Below are 24,085 nucleotides of genomic sequence, written 5' to 3'. Positions count from 1 at the left end.
AGTTATCTCCAAAATTCACATTTGTTTCACTGAGGAAAGCAGCTGGTACTACTGTCTTGTAACATATTAACTGTCACTTCCAAAATGAACAAAACCAGTTTTGCTAAATGAGCCACTGTATTATACATGTGTAAAAGGAAAGCAATTAATGCAATCATTATAAACACTTGTCAGCTACACTCTTTAATGCTACTTCCACTTTAGTAAGCTATGCTAACACAGAGTTACTGTAGCCTTGATGTAGGTAACTTTTGTCCTACTGATAATGGGGTAGACTGTCAGCCATCTCCACTGCTTGTGAGGTGAGCCAACCTCCAGAAGATTACTTCTCATTTAAGCAATTGTGCCACATTATTTAGAACACAGTAGTAAACAAATGCTTTTAGGCATCGTTAGGACAAGGATTAGAGGAAGTAACCAAGAATGCATTAGCTCAGTTAAACACCGAAGGTTCATATTAACCAGTAAAGCTATCTTACTTCTATCAGGTAGGACAAGGACGTGCTACAACATCCTTGTTCACTTTAACACACAGACCCCTTCTCCCCGACAGCTTTATGCTCAACATGAATATACCATTTCTGGTTACTAAGATAACATGCTTATCACCATTAAATCAAGATTTCCCTTAACCTTTCAATTTGGGCAAAAGTACATCTGCTACACAAACTATGAAAAACACTTAAATTTAGACATGTATGCTTATAAAGCTTGGTAACATTCTTGTTATTCTAACATTCTTCCAGTCAAGTTCATCACTTGCTGCAATTTTATCTTCAAGTACAGTATCAGAACTAACACTGATTTAAATAGCAAGTTCAGTTAAAGAAAAAGGTGTTAAGGAAGAAAATTAACATGACTGCACAGGTAAGTCATACAATCACCCATAATGCCACACACACATATAGACTAAGAGTACTGGTCCTAGCAATTCCATATAAAGCACTACGAAATTTCTAGGAGGTGGTGCCGTACATGCAGTCTGTCCAACTCCAGTATATCAGAGTAAAGATTTTAACCCCTTTATTAGAGAATCTAGATTCTCTTGCATGTGTCAAAGCTACATTTCATTACAGTCCATGCCAACTAGTTAAAATTTCAAAAGCTGTACATCCCACTACCTTTACAAAACTCTGTACTTATTTAAAAAGTAGCTTCATGAAAGAGACCACTCTTACAAGTAAATCCAAAATGGAGAAGCAGACCAAGAAATGTGAACTGGACTGCGCAAGTACAACAACACAAGTAAAAGCCGTCTGCTCTGAATACAAGCCACTAGATCACACAAGAATACAAACTCCTGCAAGCAGTTGAAAGAAATTATACTCAATGAAAGTAAGTTTCATGAAAATTGTCCAGGCACAGGTGAAGTAGTAAATTGTTGGACAGCTGCCAAGCAATTAGCAGATTCTAAGCCTGAGCAGACAGTTGTTTTCCTAGAACCTATTCAGTTTCCTCCCAGCTTATGCATCTAGTTTCTTAACAGCCTATGTAACAGGCTTTTAGGATCCCAGATTTCTGCTGACTTCAGGGCCATCTCAGTGTCTAGACTCTGTAGACAAATGAGCTCAAAGTAATACTTGGGAAGACACGTAAGAGGCACCTGTAAAGCCTGGTTAAGTCGGCATGCATATGTTGAGAAAGTGCAGATTCAAGTTACACACATTTTCCAGTTATTTCTGCATTGCAAGTTAGGTAAGCGTTTAGTACACTACAAAGTTGCAACACTTTTCTGATAGAGAATGCACTACTGTACTTGGATTTGATGAAGAAATGGTACAGTATCTTAGAGAGCAGTTAACTAGAAGAATGACATGTAAATCAATGTTACCACTTCTGTTCACTTCCTTAGATCAAGAACCTGAAAGATTTAGTAGAGGTTAATCTGTTGAAAAACTGAGGAAAAATATTGGGTATAGAAAATCTGTAGTGTACAGTACCTAGAAAAGAAAGAACTTGGGTACCCTTTGACTCCATGCTCTTTCTTAGGCCAGTATTTATTAGGGAAAGCTGTTAAATCTGTTTTTCTTCCATGCTATCATCTATAACAGGAAAGTGGCAGGAGTAGCAGCAACAGCTCTTACTCGGCAGCAGCCTCAGTTCAAGTCAATAGCAACATAGGACACTACCACCGCAAGACAGTTGTATGCCTCAAAATTCCTGTGGATGTGGTGAAATGTTTATACACAACCACAACATACATAAGAACCAGAAAATTCTACCTGTTAATGCAGATCAAGAAAATGTTAGCAAGGGATTGTTCCAAGTTTTGGTATGTAAGGAGACCATGTGAAGTACTGATAACATTCCTAATTTTGTTAGCTACTGGTTACACACTAACCAAAAAATGTCTATATTTGAGACACTGGGTCGCCAAGTATTTGTCCATACTTAAGAAAACTGACATTTCATGATTAAAGCAAAGCTGCAAAAGATACTGCAACTACCAGGAAAGTATCTTTTAAAACTGTGCTTTTAAAACTGTGCCATATTGCAACTGCAGGGGACAGCGTCAGCCACTAAATATTAGCATTTTTTCCTTGATAAAAGCCCAAATAACCCTTCAATTGTGAGATATACTACAGACAGACTATATTAGCTTTCCGGCTATCTGAGCAGCACAGTTGTTTATGACTATTAATGCTACAGACGATACTGTTCAGAAAGCAAAAGAACCATTTATACCACTCTGCTCATACTGAACAAATACTGTACCTTTCTATGTATCCTGTAGATGTTCCTACCAGACCATCAAGTCTTTCCTGAAGGGCTGCCAGAATCTGAGGGTTTTGCATCATCTGCACAGTCAATTGCCGAGCTAAATTAAAAAAGAAAATTATGAAAGATGCACTTTACACTTACAAACTAATCTGAAAAAAATTACTTAAACACTACAAAAGAGCATTATGTTTACTGTGTATACACTTACAAAAAGAAACACAGGCAAAGTAGTATTTCAAGAGCCTCTCCATTTTGGAAACATGGATCAAATCCATCCCATTCTGAACACGGAAACAGCACCTGGATTAAAATGGCTGCTACTCAGCAAGCTGAGCTTTTTTGTTAAAAGGGGAGGTTTTATACAATGCCCGTAAAGCATCATTTTTGCCTTGACCGCTTTTATTTTGAATTAATTACGGAAAGGCAAGATAGAACAATTTGTGCTTTTAACTTTAAGGGAATAAAAACTGGAATTGGGATTTTCATTCCATTTAAGGTAAATGGAAAGAGACAGGACAGTTTCAGACTTGGATTTAACACTGCTTTAGAAATTATTTTCCTAATTTTTCCTGCAAAAGAACAAATTATTCATTAGAATAGTCTGACACATTTTTTACTACAGAATATCAGTACTAGGTCCTTGAAGTCTATCATCTCTAAAAAACACTGTCCAAATGGGAAACTTGTTTCAAACTACAAGGTAGAAGTATATTTAGAAAAAAAACAGGGATTCCTAGCCTAAGTGGTTTTTTTATCCATATTAACAGCAACCATTTTACTTCAGCTCAAAATCTGTGCCTCAACCTGCAGAAATTTCACAACTTTGTATTTTTAATAAGAATTTATGAACAATTTTTATCATTCTGTTTTGCCCTCTTCCCCCATCCTCAGCATCTACAGATAGGCAAACAAGTACTTCGCACTCCTTGTAAGATACTAGGTATATACAGCATTCCTCTCACACATTCAGAGTGAAGCTTTTTAATCCTTCCTGATGCACAAAGCTTTTGGAAATAGCATACCATTTTCCATTTCTACACCCTTCACTACAGTAACCACACATGAATATTCTCTTCCATTTTTATGTCCTAGCACTGAAATTACATGCTGAAAAGTTGGGGGTTTTTTGATGTCTCTTGAAAAATAAGTGTCTTGTTTCTCCCTAATGATTGTAATCAGTTTATATTTTAGCAGTAGAAGCTGTAATAACTTCTCAAAAGGTACTACCTCACGTTAGTCAACACTACTCCTCTTATCAAGGTATCTAGTTTTCTCTGGTCTTATGATTCATTAATCTTTCCTATACACTTGAAAAAATACCCAGTGATGACATTTGAGTATGTTGCCAGTTATTCTTTATTACTAAATCAGTATACACATCATACACGTGGCATGACAATGCCAGCAGTCACATCCCCTTCAAACTGAAATGCAACCACATATTCTGTTCTGCAAGTTCTCGGTTGCATGAACACTATTTCTTCAAAGAGCTTTTTCCTGAAAGCATCAGTGCTTTACTTAGTGTCCACAAATGGACCTTTTTAAAAAAAATATTTTAAAATGGCATTATCTAGGTTAAAAAATGTAAATTAGTAAAATCTAAGGAAAAATTGTGCATTAAAAATACTTGAAAACTAGACAAGCAAGAATTACAGCCGTAAAAAAGCTGTTTAACACTGTGTCAAGTTTCGTTACTAATGAAACACGTTTCTGATTCATGGAAAGCAATTTCCCTTCAGGATTACAAATCACAGCCTGGTCAGGGTCAGATGGGACCTCTGGAGATCATCTAGTCCAGCCCCCTTCTAAAGCAAGTTCACCTAGATCAGGTTGCACAGAATAACATCCAGACGGGTTTTGAATGTCTCCCGAGAAGGAGACTCCACAGCCTCTCCGGGCAGCCCGTTCCAGTGCTCCGTCACCCTCAGGGTAAAGAATTTCTTCCTCGTATTCAGATGGAACTGCCTGTGGTGCAGTTTGTGCCCGTTGCCCCTTGTCCTGTCGCTGGGCACCACTGAAGAGTCTGGTCCAGTCCTGTTGACACTTGCCCTTAAGATATTTGCATACATTGATAAGATCCCCCCTCAGTCTTCTCCAGGCTAAACAGGCCCAGCTCTCCCAGCCTTATCCTGCTGATGGGTGCTGCAGTCCCCTCATCATCTTCATAGCCCTCTGCTGGCCCCTCTGCAGTGGTCCTGTCTCTCAAACTGGGAGCCCAGCACTCAAACTGGTGGACCCAGCACTCCAGGTGCTGCCTCACCAGGGCAGAGCAGAGGGGCAGGATCACCTCCCTCCACCTGCCGGCCACACTCCCCCTAATGCCCCCCAGGATCCCACTGGCCTTCTTGGCCACCAGGGCACACTGCTGGCTCATGGGCGGCTTGCTGTCCACCAGGGCTCCCAGGTCATTCTCCACAGAGCTACCTTCCAGCAGGTCAGCCCCCAGCCTGTGCTGGTGCCTGGGGCTGTTCCTCCCGAGGTGCAGGACCTTACACTTGCTTCTGCTGAATTTCATCAGGTTCCCCTCCACCCAGCTCTCCAGCCTGTCCAGGTCTCAGTGAACAGCAGCGCAGCCTTCGGGTGTATCAGCCACTGCTCCCAGTTTTGTATCATCAGCAAACCTGCTGGGAGTGTGCTCTGTTCCTTCATCCGGGTCACTGATGAGCAAGTTGAACAGGACTGGACCCAGTACCAACCCCAGGGGCACACCGCTGGCTACAGGCCTGCAGCTGGACTCTGCCACTGATCACAACTCTGAGCTCTGCCCTTCAGCCAGTTCTCGATCCACCTCACTGTCCACACATCTCACCCACACTGACTGAGCCTACCTATGAGGATGTTGTGGAGACAGTGTCAAACACCTTGCTGAGGTCAAGGCAGACAACATCCACTGCTCTTCCCTGGTCGACCCAGCCAGTCACTCCATCAGAGAAGGCTATCAGGTCGGTCAGGCACCATTTCCCCTTAGTGAATCCATTTTGACTGTTCCCGATGACCTTTTCCTCCACATGCTTCAAGATGACCTCCAGGATGAACTGTTCCATCATCTTTCCAGGGATGGAGGTGAGGCTGACTGGCCTGGTTTCCTGGGTCTTCCTTCTAGCCCTTTTTGAAGACTGGAGTGACACTGGCTTTCCTCCAATCCTCAGGCACCTCTCCTGTTCTCCACAATCTTTCTAAGATGATGGTGAGTGGCTCGACAATAACACCTGCCAGCTCCCTTAGCACTCAGCATCCCATTGAGGCCTGTGGATTTGTGGGTGTCGAGTTTGCTTAAGTAATCTCCATCACGATCCTCCTTGACCAAAGGAGATTCCTATAGTATAATTTCCCTTCAGATCCTCACCTACAATAGTTGGGATTAATCACTAAAAATACACATTATTCGTCTCTAGGTTCCTTTGGGACACCTGAATACCTACCTTTTAATTACTGTAAGCTGTTCTTCAGCTGACCAGTGTGCTCCCCAGAATTTTGCAACCCAGTTTTGATAATACTTTTTTCAATAGATATAGAAAAGCCTCTGACATCATCCTGAGCAAAATTATCCTACTTTTCTTCAGTGTTATTATTCTGTTCAAGCAATCACATAATGTGGTACTATCAGCAGTCCAAATAATATTATTGCAAAGATTATTAATTATTTCTCTTTTGGCTACTTGCTCTTCAGGTTCTATTTGTACCCCCTGTCTTTAACTACACGGCATGAGTAAGACTGTTCAGCACAGGCAGGACAGGTATTGTAATACATGTTCAGTTTTTCTTGAGGGAGGCAAAAAAAAAGATTTCTTGATTTTAAGAGCAATAACATTAAGTATGATTTTTGTTCTGCTCACAATCAAACAACTCAGCAGCAAATTACCAAGTAATTGATCAAAAAATGATATATACACACACGCACCTGAATTTTTTTCTACCCAAAGCTGCACATCGTAACAGCTTTTAACTGTTGTTAGTTTTAAAAGAATTAGTCACATACCAATAGTAACCCTTTCTTTTCCAGTTATACAACCTTACAGGTGGCCAGCACTGCCTAAACTGATACTAACTACGACTAAGATGAGTGACTGCAGACAATCAATAAAAATCACACAACTGGAAAAACAGTCCTTGCTTCAGAATTTAAATACAGTTGTGCATTAGTAGTTATGTTTTATCATTTCCTAATATATTGAGCAGTAAAATCCTTCTAGCACATTAATTAGAAAGCACCTATGCAGCTGCTTAGAAATGCTTGTTTTCAATGTTACCTTTGCTGTTGGCATCTTCACCAGTTTCTTCTTCTTCTACTTCTTCAACATCTTCCATATCCTGTTGATCAAGTTCAGACTGTTCTTTGCTATTAGGAATATTCAATAACAGTAGCAAGAAGTTAATTTTATAAAATACTATAATAAGCTTAAAGAGCCCAAATTAGAGATCATGTGGGTAGAAGCAAACTGTTGCATCAGTTTTTATCTATGACAAACTAGAAGTCTTAATAGCCAAGCAAAGCCAAATTTGCCTTCATAGATTCAAGTTTCACATTCAGCCATCTCAGAACAGTTTAAAGAACTAGCAGCTTTCCAGAATTTTGAAGATTCCTTTTTACAAAATAATTCCTTCAGTTCCTGTTCATATCAGCAAGTCAAAGCCTCCTTCTGCTCTACACATCCCCTTTATTAAAATGGGCAGGCCTTGAGAACTGAGGATAAGTTTACTATAAACTACACTCTGAACACCACAAAATACATGCATTTGAAGTATATAAAAAAACAGAGTAAAACAATAGTAACAGATAGTACTACAATTTTTTGCCCCCTAGAATTCCAACTAATTAGTAAGTTGAGTGGTGCCTTGTCCCAGTTTTAGGTTTACTTACAATTAAGATCACAAATCCATTTGGCATAAGCAACTAAAGCTTTTCTCCCACATACTACAAGCCTCAATCTTGCAAGTGCCAAGATCACTACCTAGACCCTGCCTATCAAGGATCTGCAGATCACAATCTGAAACTGTCAGAACACTTCAGTAACCTACCGATTTTACTTACTTGTCTATGTCTGCCATTCTCCCAGATTTCAAACCCTAGAGAAAAAAAAACAAAAACGTAAGAACAGCAGCATTAGACTTCACTTACAAGGTCTACAGGCAAGTGCCATAATACTAAAATGGAAAGAAACTCAAACCATGTCAGCCTTAAGAAACAGGATAAATACATAGCATAGTCTGAAGAGCAGTGTATCTCGCATGCACTTTTTGAGCTCTCACTCTACAGCATACAGAAATACTGCAAAACTTCGTTCTGGTTTAGAACCCGTAGACCTACTCACATAAATTTAAGTACAGTAAAATGCCATGTTGCCTTCTGCATCATAGGACTGTACTAATATCACAGATGGAAAACTAGTCCTGTCTAAATATACAATAGAAACATAACCTGAGGAAAAACAGAAGCAAAAAGTATGCTAGAAACCTTTTGGTAACTGTTTACTTATTTCCAGCATGTAATTGCAGACAGGGGATACTTGCAGCTAAATCAGTTTCTTTTAATACTAAAGATGCCTTTTTGTGGATTTACTTTTAATCTCAACTTTACAAAATCAATCCAAGTAGTTCCTCAGAATACCCAGAGAACTGCTACATTTAAAAAAATCATGCCAGGTGCCAAGGTATTTGACATGCCTAATTTCCACATCCTGAATTATCAGAATTTTCTGAAGTATCTCAGTATCATCATAAACACATTCCAGACACAGTAACTATATATAGTACATGTTGAGACTATGGCAAATCTCACACACTGTGAAGCACTTTCGTTCTCAAATGTATTACAAGATGAATAACCACCTTCCACCAGCAAAGCAGTACTTCAGAGTCTAGTCTCCAAGAAGATGTTTCAGGTAATTTGAAGTCAGAGACAATACCACACACAACAAAACACCATGTCATTACTGCTGACTTAGGTCCAATGGTTCAGGACAGCAAGTATTAAAAAATAATCCACTGGCCCAGGAAGCATAGAACCCGCTGCTTTAGTGTCCCCATTTTAGCTGCTGTCTGGTAAGCTAAATAAATTCAAGTTTCCTTCAGGAAGTTCAACTCCTTATAACGTGTTCCAATGAAAATTTTAGTCAAATTGTTGGAGATTGTGTTCCAGAAAAAAATGGAAATTGCATTTGATCTGTCCAAAGTGTGTAACATGAGCACAATCGCAGTGAGATCAGGACATTAACAGTCAGTATGAAGAGACATGTTAGAATCTAGACTTCAGATTTTATCACCTACATTCTATGTAGATATAATCAAGCATCTTTCTCTGATGTCAGACTGATTTCCCAACAGTTACATAGGAAGGAAGTATCTGACATTTTAATTTAGGACGCAACTTTACAGTGCCAACTAAGTATTTAGGAGGCTGCATGCAATCAAGAAGGTTAAATTCCCTAGTATGCAGAAAAACTAGAGAACCAACTACCTGTTAATCTGTTTCAGACTTATAAATACGAGTATTTGCTATTCAAATAGAATGGCAGCACTACTGTAAACCAAAGTACATCTAACAATTCAGTTAAAAAAATCAAGGAATTCCAATAATGTTTTTGACTCATTTTAAGTTTCCTGAAATTCAGATCACATTTGTCTGCCCAGCAACTTCAAGTTTACATATGGATGTAAGCTGCCTATATAACAATTCCAGCAATTCTCAAAATATAGCATGAAGTGAAGATAATAGAAACTGAAAGCCTACTACAATTACAACTCACATTTACACATCTCCATATTTCTTGAGCAACATAATTAGCATTATTTCTGATTTGCAAGAGTTTATCAATGTACAATATGTGACCTTTTCCTTACAGATTTCCTCTTGAGTTATTCATGCAGGACCTTTTCAAGGAGACTGGCACAATCACTGTGCAAAAGAACGCAAGATGCACAGTTCACCTGCCTTTCACACACTTTTATGCAAATGTGACAGTGATCAGATTCACAAATTATTATTGCTCCTTGCAGAGACCAACATTTCCTCTTTCCATTCTCCTCCTTAAATATAGCTTCGCTTTCCATAAAATTAGAGGCAGTTCTTTCAACAAAGGTATAACCAATGACAACACAAACCTTGCAAACCTTATGGTGTCACCAAGCCAATAAGCTAAATGAAACAGCAGCTGAAACATCTCAGATACACATTTGCTGAAAGAGACTGACTTTATCACAGTTCAAATATTTTTTTCTAAATGAGGACATGAGATTTGCTATGATTAAGTCATGCTTAAAAACTTTAAGAAGTAGCCATCCCATCTTCAATACCAGCCATTAGCAGATGCATAGAAAAAAAAAAAAAGCAATGACATAGCAAGAATTCCCTCAGAAGCTCTTCTAGCTTTCAATCCCATTTAGGAAAAAACACACTGGCTCAAGAAGTGAAGGTATATGAAATAAAAATGTATTATGATGTGGTCAAAAACTAGTCCTAACCTTGCCCTGAAACCATGCTGGTAAAATGATGTTATCAATCACATATCAAAGAGCTAAAATCCTGTTTGAGTTGCAACATTCAGTTCAGAGATCATAACTAAGATTTTTCTACACTGGCAACAGTGTGGCAGAGGAAGGTTCACCAGCATTCCTCAGTGGGTCCCTGTTTTCACCATTCTGAACAACAACCTATCATCGGCAACCTTCAACCTTCCACTCTTCACCCCTCTTTCCAGGATCGCTTATGACCATGCCAAAGGCACTCAGATCAGGTACAGCACCTTGTGGAAGTCTAGCATCTGCCTGCCTCTCTCCTCTTTGCAAGGGGCAGTTACTCACCCTCTGCTTCCTGGCTTCTAAACAATCCATGCAATCACTGTGTGTTTTCCAACTATGGCCCAATTTACCAAAAGACTTTGAATAACATTCTTCAAAGATCTTTTAGAAATTAAAATAGACTGTATCAAGCAGCTGTCAACTTCAAAGCCTCCCTCCAGTGTGTTCCTATCTGCCTCATCCCATTTTCCCTATTCTCCTTGTGTCATCCTTTTTCATGTCTCATCCTTTCATCTTCCCTCCACTTTTTACACAACCCAGTATCAGAACATTTGCAGTTGGAAGAGTTCTTCTGCAAACTGAGGAGATGCTACTGTTAGTCATGACACTGTCATCTGCCAGCTCCAGACAACAGTTTTTGCATGAGGAGACTACAAGGCACTATGCCACCAGAACTACACTGGCAAGCATTTAGACTAATCTGTGCAATCCACTAGCATGGATATATAGTTGTATCACATTTAGTTTATCTTCATTTACTTAAACAACCATAAGCTTCTCTGCAAACACTGTTCTACTGGCAGAAAAACTGCCGAGGCAGAAAAGCACTGAGAAAATGCACTAAGAGCAAACAGCCTCCACTATTTTTGCACAATGCCTAATACAATGTCCCAGTCTAGTATGTAGAGTTTTACTCTGTGTGGATACAGTATGTACCATGAAGAGTAATACTAAAACATATCACTGCAGTATTTCGCAGTATCTCCCCAAACACTAAATCCTTGGATATAGTACTCTATCACTCAGCTTTCTCAAGAAAGATGCAGTCGTCCTTCCCAATTTGTTTCATAGGTGCATTTAGAATTGTGAACAGCAGCTGCACCTTGGCACGTGAGCAGCAAGAGGCATTCTATTCGTGTCACTCCTGGAAGAAACAAGTTGACCAGTCATCAGCGCAGGATTACAACAAACCTGGCTACAGTTGGTGTGTTACTTCAAGCCTTGCCATTTAAGTGATTGCTTTGGACTGAGATACTACTTGGAATCTAGGCCTCATGACTGCAAGAAAAGGCTTATGAGTACTAACAAAGGGTATCTTCCTCCTTGTGCAAAAGCCAGCAGGCAAATAACCTCATTTATTAAACATTCTATTTCCCTGTTACTTAAACAGCTACAGCCAGTAGCACTGCATTATGGTCAAATACAGAGGTGCCCGGAGGCTTCACTCACAAAGTTTTGCTGCTCACTGGAATAATATGCAGAGGAAAATAGTTATCTTTGCAGGGTTTTAAGGAGAATGCATAGGAAGTTCATGCTACAAAAAGGAAGCAAAAGCACAGAAAAGCAAGCTGCAGTGCCAGTTTTCTAAAGGCTAAATCTTAAAACCTCTTTCATACAGGTAGCTTAAATCACAACCCTGTCTGCCATTACAAGAAACATGTTCTTTTCAAAATGGAAAGCTTAGGTCAAAATGGAAAGCTTAGGAGACTTAGTCCAGCGCAGGCTCAGCCACAGTTCTGAGTGCATCCTGGAGAATCACTAAAAATTAGCAGAACTCTTAAAAATTTATTACCAAAACACTATGAAATTTTGCTTATTTTATAATGTTTAAAGGACACTTCACCTCTTAAATCTGTCATGTTTTATAAGAAATGTAGTTCAATACATGCAGAAACTAGCAATGATATTGCCATGTGTTCATCCTCAAGTTACCAGTTAGTAAGCTTTCAGTTTTCAGGGGTGATTGTTTCTTCACTAAAAGTGACTTTGCTCAAGTGAAGACAGAAACACAAACTGTAAATAGTCAGCCCTTCCCAGTCCCTCCTTTTTTCCCAGTTTGCCTTTATCCACACAGAAACCAGTCTGAGCTTGCACAGCAGCACTAGCTATATTACTGCAGCTAGGACACAAACGGTCTGTTGAGAAGCCTTTTCTTTTTGAGTATCAGCTTTAAGTGACCCAAGTAAGCATGCCAGCATTAGATTACCCTGACACCCGCTCAGCCTCAAGACGACAGGTTATAGTGAGGTGAATTAGGAGTCAGCTGAGGAGGCAAGACATTCCTGAGACACAGTTCCTCCAGCAAAACAACAGCTTTTTTGCACAAGCCCTAAGGCTGGCAGGCCGCCAACAGATCTCAGCTGTTCAGCATCTCTGTGGATACCATACCACACACCATACCCATTCCCTCCCTTTCAGGAAACACCATTTCCCCTTCTCTAGACACAAATTTCTCACACAATTAGCTCGCAATAGCAAGTAGAAGAAATTTCTCAAGTAGTTCAAGGGACACAAATGGGCTTTTTGAGGACACTGGACCCAAACTACAGCCAAGCCTTGTTTACTCACGTCTTTAAAAGAAACATACCCTTGATGCCCAAACGAATTTCCTCAGTAGTCAGTAATTCAGAGCACTGCAAATAAGTCAGCCTATCCACAGAATAGCATTATCAGCCTTTTTCTGTCCCTGGCAAGCCTTGGGCAACTGAAAGCAATACATTAACAGAAAATACCTAAAACAAATGAGCCCTATGTGGGATTAAGAAGCTGCAACACAGGACAATGAACTAAGTGGACTAAGTTAGATGTCAGGGAAAAAAAGAGAGGTCCAGCTAGAGGACAGCTAGTTGTATAAAAAAAACTATCAGGATTAAGTCCTGTAAGCTATTTGCAATGCCTGCAGAAACCACAGGTGCCAGACAAATGACATCATACCAGCCAAGTTCAACTCTTACTAGACTGGGAAACTCAAGAGCAATATATTCACCGAAAGCTACTTCAAACTGATGTTCTTGTCTAGCATTCCAGGAGGGCAACTTTTAACATTTTCCTTCATACATTTAGCACCCAAAAAGAAAACAAAAATAAAAATAGTAGTGTAAAGATACATTAAAAGACATTATTTGACAGCAGGTGTTCAAAATAACTGGAGTAGTTTGCTCACAACCACTAAGAGAGGGTTTTAACTTTGAAGTGCCAAGATGCTCTGCATAGTGCAGTTTCATTCACATCAATGTCAGAACTGGGTGAACTGTTTAAAGAGTGCACAGTACATAGCACAGAGTTGCACACTTCAAATTTGTTGGTACCAAGACCTGAAGAAATGTATCTATCATTTCACATCTGTTAGCAGAAGATATGGTACCAACCACCATACAGGAAAACTGTTATGAGAAAGGATCACAGTTCAGTAGTAACTAGGAGAGCACTTAGCTCCTTTTCAAAAAGTAGTAATTAAATAACGTATCAAATTTTAAAATGTCATTTCAAAAGGTAATCAAGCAGAAGACCAAGTGTTTCCTTTTCACTTGTGTGATCAAATTCATGAAATAGATATTAACATTAGCATGGAAACTGGCCATGAAACAAGGGATATTGTACTAATTATCATGGCAGATAAGCAAATTGTTACAAACTGATTACATCATTCATATTACAGAAAAATATGCCTTCTTAGGAAATTTGAAGGTCAAAAAAAAATAATCAATCTCAATTAAGTGAGCAGGGTAGTCCTATGCTGGATAACCATGATACCACATCTATTTGACGAAAGACATTATCAGCCACTGAACTCTCCAGAGAATTTCCTTTTATTAGTGCCTCAAAGTTCTTCTGCTAACAAAAGATTTCTGACTGTTAACATAGGAGAGCAAAAACTGACAAGATTAAATTTTCAAATCTAGAGTAGATAATTAAGATTTTCTGCCTAAATACAAGCACAGAAAACAAGAGAATGAAATAATAAACAAGATAGTACTAATATAAGGGCAATCAAGGCCTGATAAAAAGACTTAAGGAGCTAATGGCCAATGGAAGCAATGAATACAGGTTCCTCAATACACCAGCAAGAAGGTGCTGCTGGACCCTTGCAGGAACTAAAACAACTGTTTCGTTGCAATTGATTGTGTAAGCACCAACTCATCCACTATGTCCAAAGGACACGCACAGTCAACAGCAGAAACACTAACTGGCATGGTTATGATACAGGAGAATCTTCAACAGATGCTTGAGTAAGGCCTTCTGGACCAAGAAATTCAGATGAGTAGTGGTGTTTCACAAAACACCCTCAGAATTTTTAGCTACATGCAACTGTTAAATTGACTAAGATGGTAAACACTCACACTACCCCAAGGGAGGTATGCCCCCTTCATAAAAGGAACAGCAAGTTTCTCTGCTTAATCTTCCAGCCAGCTAAAGCCAATGTAACTGGCAAATGCTGCTGGAAAAGCTTATCATGGTTCTTCCTTAGCTATGCACACTGTCTTCCTTTCATCAGCAATGTCTGAACAGCTGTAAAGCAGGAAAAAAGTGCTAGGTATTTCTCTGTACAGGGCTAGGCCTGCAGTTGCATGAGTAACAGCAGAGCCAAGAGGTGGTAGCCACCACAGGCAAGTACCTTTTATATAAAAGCTCATGAATAGGGTTAGGCAAGTTTGAAGTTTCTGTGAAACTGTATGCCACATTTTACCTTGTGGTAAGATGGCAAAATTCAGAATCTGTAAAGAATAAAAACACTAGAAAATGATAATGCTGAACCTAAGTAACACAATTAATTGAAACTGACTGCTCTTTCCCCTTAAGAGTGGTATTTTTTTTTTGCTCTTCCTAATAATTCCCGAGGTAAAATCACAAACTTCAGCCATTTGCCAATGCAACTATTCCACTAGGGCTTGCAGGCCTCTGCACATTACATGTTATGGCATGAAAACACAAACTTTCCACGTTTCAACTTTCAACTGCTCTACAACTTGCATGAGAACGCCAGTTACATGATGGGAAAAACTGAAATTCTTCAAAACAAAACAGTTACTAGTAACCACAGAGTTTGTTTCATTCATGTGGAAATACTTTCTAACGCTTGCCCCTTAAGTAGTTTTTAAATCAGGAAATTAAGACACAGTCAACAAATACTAAACTCTATTTTTGCAGCACTTTAATTTTACATAGTGCGAGTTTACTCTTGCAGCAAAAAATAGTCTCCATCAGGAAAAGGAAATTGACTACAGAATTACAATTTAAAATTAGGACTGAATTTTATCTGCATGTTTGTCTGTGCTACCGATATGAGCTCCCTGATCACATTCTAAAAATAGGGTAATTAACACACAACATGGCCTTTGTTCTGGATGCCAAGATTCTGTAGCAGAAAACATACAATTTCTATTTAGAACAATCTCTTATTATTAGAAAAGTAATACAAAAGTTTAAATTCAAATCTGAAAAACCTAAACAAGGATTGTTGATTTTTTTTTTAGAACAAACTAATCAGTATAGCTTGTTGTAGTTTCTCCTTTCTGTCACTGACAATGGAAAAACAGCAGCCATCCTAAAGGGCTGAAAATCTTTGTATCCAAAAATATATTTAAGATTTCCTAAGAGTATTTCTATATACAGTCCATGTTGGTACAAGTATTCAGTTTGTTAAAAAGTGTCAAAGTAATACAAAAACTGTGTTTTAACAAAATTACTTCAAGTAGCAGCATACATTTTAACAGTTTAAAAGATCAACTTGTGCATGCCACATCAAACAAAGGAAAGAAGTGTCAGTTGACTACTGAGATTGTCACAAACAGCCACATTGGCAGTTACACTACTATGTGCAAGACACACACTGCAGCATTAGTTTTCATCCAGTTTGACTTAAACGTCTAAACATCCCTATCTGAAAAGAAAGTTAAACACTGAAAAATGAGGTTTCAAAAGCATGGGGTTTGCTGGAACATCCGATGAATGCAGTATTTTAAATTCATTCACTCCCCAAGAAGCCACTGAAATCCCTAAAATGTATTTAGCAACTCTTTTGTTAGCTTCAGTTCATTGTTTTTTCCATGGAAACAAAGCCATTACTAAACTGCAAACCTTTAAACACAGTTTTCAACTAACAAGCTAGCATTCACTAAAAAAGGAATACAACAATCATCTATCTAACACAGTTTTGGAGGCTGTTAGGGGTGAGATGTTACAATTGGTCGTAATACCTAGAAAAAATATACACATGGTTATGGTTTCAGTAAGTCACTTTCAAATTAATACAGGTGCAGAGTCTAAAAAGCATTTGTAAACATATACTACACCTGTAAAAGAGAACTTAAGCCAAAGAACTTGAGCCCTATTTACAAAGTGATCTTCAAAAACTTTTTCTGGTTGGCACTAGCAGAAGTAGCCAACACCTGCATAACAGTGAAAAAGGTGATAAAAGCATCAAGCAGCCATGCCACAAAGATCTCACCACGTCAAAAACAGTGACCACATTTCTGATTATGGTACCTTGCACACACAAGGAACAGAATAAAGCACTACCAGCTCATAGTTAACCATCTAAAGTTAAGATGAGTAATTTCCAGAACTGTAATATCACAGAATTACGAGATGCTTCAAAGTTGATCCAAGTGACTCAAAATAAATAGTACTAATATCTAAAGTAACATATATTAAAAGAAGCAATTCAAGCTAATTAGAATTAAAAGGTAAAATAAATTGCTGTGTAAAGACACAGATAGAATTGCATGCAGCCCACTGAAGACTTCTACTCGACATGCAGAAGTAGTCAAGATCTGAAATGAATCCACAACGACTAAAACACACAATGCAAAATTGTCACATGCTTCAGTAATGTATCCTATATTCACTGCTGAACACTGCAGAAGAGAGGCTGAAGACCCAGTAACATGAATACCCGAGGAACAGAAACAGTTTAAATTTACATTAATAGTATTTGAGAGGCGAAGAATGAGAAGTGACAAAACCCAAGTTAAAAGGTGTTCAGAAAGAACTGATTAAAAGTTGGTTTGGATGTAAACAATTAATTGTTTTATTTCATGTCACATCCCAACTTAACCTTTCAATGCTTAAGTCAGGATTTTAACTGGAGCCAGAACTAACAGGAAACTTTCCCTCACGAGCTAGTCATCCCACAAGAAATATGAAAGAACTGCCCCTCCTTCCTTTGCAACATCACATATTAAACAACAACTAGATAAAGTAGTGGCCTGAACTAACCTTGCTGCTCAGCAAAGACAACAACCATTTATGATTCTAACCTGGGCCTTAGAATCCTGGAGGCTTGTTCCATTCCAAATTTCAGTCACCTGCTTAATCAAATCCCTTAATCAGAATTTCCAACACTTAATGAGAATAATTCTAACATCTCTCAGGTTTTGGGTGAAGGTTTCTTTGTTGTTTGATTGTGATTTGGCTGGTGGTGATGGGGTTTTTTTAACAAGATGAAGTGTCAAATCAGCACCTGAATGCTTCATGGCTCCAGATATGAAAATTTCTGTTTCTGGATGTATCTAAAAGAAAGCTACTAAGGATAAACTGCTAATATTTCATTCTAAAGTCTACCAAGACCAGGTGAAACAGCTGATGTGCAACTGCCTGTTCATTACCTCAAGTTAAGCTTTAAACTGAGACATCACCATTGTAAACTATGTCTGTGCAGATGTACATTCAAGCACACACTCAGCCTTCAAATGCATCTGTGTTCTCCAGTACCAAAATCTAAACAGCTTTCCATTTAGGAAGATATCCAGTCTAACCTTTGACAGTAGTTAAGGTGCAGATTACAATTTGTTAATACGTGAACTCATTTAAAAGATTACTCTTTAGGGAGAACACTGATTACTTCAAATCTTCGATTATTTATATTTTAAAACTAAATATAAGTATCAAAAGTAAATTAGCAAAGTCTTTTTTTTTATGCAGTTGAAGTTTTGGTCTGCAGCACATGTAGACTTCCTGAAAACTTCGGGTTAAAGTTATCACTAAATACAGGAGGCCATATCTGTAACTAAGATTTTTCCCTTTGCATTAACTTTGATGAGTGTAGGAAGTCCTCAAAAACCTCATGCATTGCTTCTAAATCGCTTAATTTTTCACAAGGTCGTCAAATGAATCCCAAGCAACTTTTGTGATGCCTTCCAGGCATGTCTGGTTTTCTAGACAAATACATTACGACACCAGACCTACTCTCCAGATTAACAATGTTAGGTGATGAGGAACCGCACTAACCTCTGAGCTGAGTGAAGATCAGCTAGATTGAATTAACTTTAATTATCATCACTTTTGAGCTTGAAGTAATTTACAAATGAAAATTGACCTATAAACATTAAACCCATCATCACAACCATTCCTCAGATTAAACACCACTTGCACAATGCGATTCTGCTCTATTATTTACTCGCTAGTTTTCTAATGAGAAGCTAGAGTGGAACACAGTCACCCAGACAAGAAGCTAACTCAGAAGACTCATCAGCTCTAGTAAAATACAACCAGCATTAAAAAGTCTTGTTTCTGCCTGCAAAGTACTGTCATCTGTGTAAGTACCTACTAGTACCACACAAATAGCAAAGCACTATCAGTTCATGGAAAAACCCAGAGCTAAAGTTCTACTGAGTGTATACACAAATGCAGAAAAATGAACAGGCATTTAAAGAACACCTGCATCTCCATTTTCTGCAATCTGTCCAATTCCTGAAGTTTCCCTAAAAGTAGTAAGAATCAGATGTTTAGTTCAAGATACAGCATGTTTGCAGCTGTATCACAAGAACCTGAAGATGAACTGGGTTACAGTCATATTAACAAAAAAGTGTAGATACCATAGATACATTCATTACACCCATTACTGGCACAAACTGGCTTTCACCAAAGGATTCAATCAAAAATTCAAAATACAAGATGCTCGTCTTATTTCTCCTGAGATTCTTCACTACTGAAATTCAAATCCTAAAGTTATTTTATTCCCTTAAGAAATACAGTATCTGCCACAATGAGTTAAGTTCACTGTGTTACAATTGTTTCAACTTTTAGGAGCTAAGTAAATAAACAGATATGTACCAATGCGACTAACAGTGCAGTAAGCCAAAATTTCCTTTAAGATCTGGAGTTCTAACACTGTTCCACAGCCTGGAAGACTCAGGTCTCACTCAGGGTTGTAAAAACTCTGTTAAGAAAGCTTCATAACATACGTAACCACAATGCCTGGCTTTCAGTTTCACTTGTGCACACATATTCATTGTCAGTTATGCAAGGAGCTAAGAAAAAACCCACACCAACAGACTACCCATTTTGAGGGTGCTCAGTACGCAGATCACCTTAACAAGTCCCCTGCCTGCTCCCAGGAACATTTTTTGAGTGAGGTGGGGCTAGATGAAGCACAAGAACGGCAAGAGCATGACTGTGCTGCGCACACACAGCAGTACAGCAGATCCAGCAGTATTGGCACTTCCTGTAACACTGGGCTGGCGGCACAGATGCAGCACGGTACTTCTACGCACTTCCAGCAGTCCCAACACTCACTTCCCAGTCCTTAAACATCAGAAGAGAGCCACAGGCTCTGAAAAACACCAGATCTACCACCTGTGCACAAAATCCTTATTCTACAATCCTCTGTCCTCAGAAACCAAAACACATGATATGGAAAACCTGCCACAAAACTCAAACTTTAAGTGGAAGGATGGGAGACAGCTAGCATGTTATCAGTCTCACAGGAGTACATACAGGAGTATATATATCAGTCTCACAGGAGGGCCATACAAACAGAAGATGAGGTATCAATGACCTGTTCTAAGCACTCATATCTACGTTTCAGGTACCTGAAGCCTGAGCAGCCTAAACTTTTGTCTGGTACAGAGGCATCCATGTCACTAAAATGTGAATGTATGCAGGTTTCAAACCCTATTTTGCCCTAAGAATTAGGATAATTACTAGATTTACAAGACACTGGAAGCCAGTCAGCTGGCTTCAATCCTCGTACAGTGCTTTCCTCATTCTTTAAAGAGGGTACCACTGTAAAACAGACGCAGCAGGAAAGCTACTAACCAACAAGCTACTAACATTTTTGTCAGAAGCTACCTGTCAGCTGTACACAACCTTAGGCCTTAGCTCTTCTTTGGAGTTTTATCTCATGATTCAAATGGAAATAACCAGGTACTACCTCCTGCCCGATTAATATAACATCCACCAGCAGACAAAGTCCCAGCAGAGGTGGTGAGCAGAGGGAAGTATCTGTCATACCCTGCACTGCCAGTGCCCACTTCTCTTACCTTCCTCAGAGGAGCTAGAGAGCATGAAATGTACACCTATCTCTATAAGGCTTCAAACACAAATAGACATACACAAAACTGCCATGTGCCTGGAGATAAACTGTGGAAGATTCTGACATATTGCCACCATGCCACAGTCACGAGAAAAGGCTCATGTTTTCTTCTGCAAGCAAATAAGGCAGGTTTTGTATTAAATACTCAGAGGTATTGGCAGCGCAGGTCCCCTAAGCATGCAATATGGAGTAGATAGAATATGTTTTTTATGCAGATAGATCTACATGAATGCTAAACAGAAGCCAATGCTTCCATCTGTAGTTACTAGATCTTTCAGGTCGTTTCTTTGCCTTCCTTGGTGACAGACATCACGCACCTCTTGTACCTGCTACTGTGGACAATGGACACATCCACCATCAGGTGGAAAGCAAAGGCCTCAGCTTGGGCGATACCGGCTAGCAGGCACCCAGAGGAGCGACATGTTGAACTCCGGAGAACCGATGCACGCTCTCTCCTGAGGCAGGAAGCGAGCTGCCCGTCCCCTGGCTCAGTCTCTGGGTCCCCCTGCCAGCAGCCAGGGGCACAGCACAGCCCCGCCGCGGCTCCCCGCGCGGCAGCGAGAACAAGGCGGGGGGCCAGCCCAAGGCCACGGCGCGCAGCCACCCGCCGCCCCCTCCGCCATGTGCGCAACCACCGCCCTCCCCGCCCCCCACTCGGCCGCCGAGCCCGGCCGGCACCCGGCCCCCCCCGCGGCCGGACGAACACGTACGGCCCCGCTCCGCCCGGCGCGGCTCTCCGGCCCCGCCGCGGCTCTCCGGCCCCGCCGCCCTCCCCCCCTCCGGCAGCGCCGGGCGCGCCCCGCGGGCCCCGCTCCGTCCCCACGTGTTGCCGGGCGGACTCGCCTCCCCTCAGCGCCGGCCCGAGCCCCGCGGCCCGGCCTAGCTCCGCGGGAGGGGGGAGGGGACGGCGAGCAGCGCTCCCCGCCGAGGGGCCGGGCGGGCGGCGGCGCCCCGCGGGAGAGGCTCGGGGCGGCGCGGGCACCGCCGCCCCCCCGCGCCCCGGCGGCCGAGGGGCCCCGCTAGGCCGGGCCGGCGCCCGCGGCCTCCCCGCGCGGGAGCGGGGCCCAAGCGCCCCCTGCTCGCTGCCCCCCGCCCGCACCCCCCGCCGCGGCGGCGGCGGCCCACGGCGCCCCTCCCGGTACCTGCGCGGGCCGGGGCTGGCGGTGACTCAGGAGCGAGGAGGAGGCGCCGCGCGGCTGGCGGTAAAAAGACCCGAGCTCCCGCCGCTCGCGCTCATATAGAATTAACGTCACCACGTAACCCCCCTCCCCCTCCCCCGCGCGCCCCGGGTCTCCTGGCAACGCGCGCGCGCACGCGCGGGCCCTCGCGCCGGCCGCACGCCCACCTCGGGCACGCGCTGGCCGTCGGCCGAGGCCGTTGGGGCCTGCCCGGCCGGAGCCCGCGCCGTACCCCGCTGCCGCCGCGTCGGCCGGGCCGCGCCGGGCGGGGAGGCGCAGAGGGAAGGCCAGGGGCGCGTCATCGACCGGGACGTGTGTCTTCTCACGTACCGCGGGCTGGTCCCTGTCCCCGCCGTGGGCCCGAGGGGAAAGGCGGGCGGGGTGGCACGGTGCCGGCAAGGGCATCCCCCGCGGGGCCGCCCGGCCTGGGCTGGGCTGCGGGCCCAAGAGCTGTTACGCCGCTCGGTGGGCCACAGCATGGCGCTGAAGGCACCCCCTCCTCGGCAGCGGGGTGTCGAGGGTGGGCCTGCGAGGAGCCGGCGGGTAACGCTACCCCGGCCGCTTTAGTGCTGCTTTAAGGACGAACCCGGGGGCGTTGCTGAAGGCACCTGCGCAAAAATAGAAGTTACTCACACAGGTAAACCCTATATGCACGGGCTACAGGTACCGCAAAACGCCAGTCAGCACTACCTTACCTTAAAAGCCCAAGCTGAAAACCACGGTGGTTCAAACGCTGTTTCATCAGAGTTTCGATTGTTCCTGCCTTGGCTGGGATGGACAGCCAGAGGCAGAAACAGCTTCAACCCTCCCATTTTAACTTGGTGTATTTGCCTGTCAGAGTCCTAAGCAGCCTGGTTTCCTACAAATGCCTCTCATGCGTGACTGCCAGCTCTGAGTGAAGCCTTCCCTAAAACCCATTCCTTCCTTGGGTTTCTCTCCCATGCACATGATCTTGAGTAAAAGCATGGAGCATACTTGGAGAAGACACTAGATCTGCGCTAAACTTAGAGGAAATGTAAATGTCTTTGAGACTTCAGCTCCTCTTGGCTGGAATGAGCCAATGATTTCAAACATAATTAGAAGCAGATGGGATGGACAAACACATAGGGAGATGGCAATAAGAGCTGTTTGTTGAGGATATATCACCAAATATTTAATGTGTATTCTTTACATTTTACTAAATTTTTGCATCTACTTCTCTGAAGCAATCTGCAGTGTAAGTGTAGCTATTTAAATACTGGAAATGACAACGGAAAGCAAAAGAAGTGGTGGATCTGCTTAGTATCTGCAACACAATCTATGTTAAGAACAAGCAAAAGCTAAAGGATCCTGTTCTTCACTGTACGGTGCCACACCAGTCTTGTTCCAGTGAACAGCAGTAAAATCAGCCCCCAAAGTCTTTGTGGTAAAGAAATCCCATCTGCAAGCAGAAGCTTATGAAGTGAACTTAATGATGCCATATTCCCCAGCACACTGAATTTTGATAGGTGAGCTTTTTTTTTTTTTACAACATGCAATTTAAAATAGCTAGAAACTGAGAAAGTTTAAGGAGGCAAAAGAAAGATCCAGGCAAAAGGTTGCATAGCATAGTCCAAGTGATAATTAGGGAGAAACAGGGATGGAGATGTTACATGATTCTAAAATGAAAGTACCTGTAGACCCCTTGCAACCCTCAGTTTTTAAAATTGTACTATATGCTAGTTTTTTATTTATCTGAGCTGTCTGGTGCTTGGGAAGATGAAGAAATCAGAGGTGTACAGAAGGCATTTGATAAAAATGAGCAACCGATTGGTATTTATTGCAAGAGCAATTATATGCTATTGCAGGCGTTCCCTTTATTCAATCAGCTAAAGAGGCAATCTTCTATAAACAAGTGATTCACAAGGTGGTGGCTCATCTTTCTGGGACCTACCACCTCATGACATGCAGAACCCTGAGGTGAGACCCAGTGACCCCTATATAGGAGTGAGGTACAAAAGAAATGAGAGGTGCAGAAGCCAGCAGTGTGGAGTAAGGTAGTCAACAGCAGGGGCCAAGGAGTGGGGACAGGTCTAAGGAGGTCTAAGATGGAATCATTCCTTCAGACTGGAAGGAAATGCCTTTTCATCCAAATTCACAGATGTCTTTTAGGGGTTTTGCATTTGTCACATAAATCAACCCCTTCTCATGAGACAAAATAAAACCAAAGTCCTTATACTAGGGCTCTTCAGCAGTTTTTCACAAACAATAGTTAGGAACGTTTTTCAATCAGCAGCAGTTTCTGTGGATAGCTAAGCAGGACAGGACAAGGGAGAGGACATATGGGCACTAGTCCTGCTTCCACATGGCACCTGCCATCACACATGTATGGAAA

At 41.6% G+C, this 24,085-nt stretch overlaps 1 protein-coding gene across 4 annotated transcripts in view; it reads right to left on the bottom strand.

Moving 5' to 3' along the window:
• The window catches only part of NAP1L1 (nucleosome assembly protein 1 like 1), a 31,841-nt gene extending 10,013 nt beyond the window's left edge, over positions 1 to 21,828 (bottom strand). For 2 of the 4 annotated variants that reach the window (XM_056340317.1, XM_056340316.1), the window contains exons 1-4: positions 21,697 to 21,828; positions 7,754 to 7,788; positions 6,972 to 7,060; positions 2,716 to 2,818 (exon numbers count right to left, since the gene is read on the bottom strand). In XM_056340317.1, coding sequence (XP_056196292.1) covers positions 2,716 to 2,818; positions 6,972 to 7,060; positions 7,754 to 7,770 — 209 coding nt within the window. In that variant the 5' untranslated portion in view covers positions 7,771 to 7,788; positions 21,697 to 21,828. Of the gene's footprint in view, positions 1 to 2,715; positions 2,819 to 6,971; positions 7,061 to 7,740; positions 7,789 to 21,696 lie in introns of those variants that run through there. The other 2 variants (XM_056340315.1, XM_056340318.1) reach the window with 2 other exon arrangements.
• Between the last annotated feature and the right edge of the window lie 2,257 nt (positions 21,829 to 24,085).

The sequence above is a fragment of the Falco biarmicus genome, chromosome 5 (genome assembly GCF_023638135.1).
Source record: "Falco biarmicus isolate bFalBia1 chromosome 5, bFalBia1.pri, whole genome shotgun sequence".
Lineage (NCBI taxonomy): Eukaryota > Metazoa > Chordata > Aves > Falconiformes > Falconidae > Falco > Falco biarmicus.
This window is presented reverse-complemented; position numbering and strand designations above follow the sequence as displayed.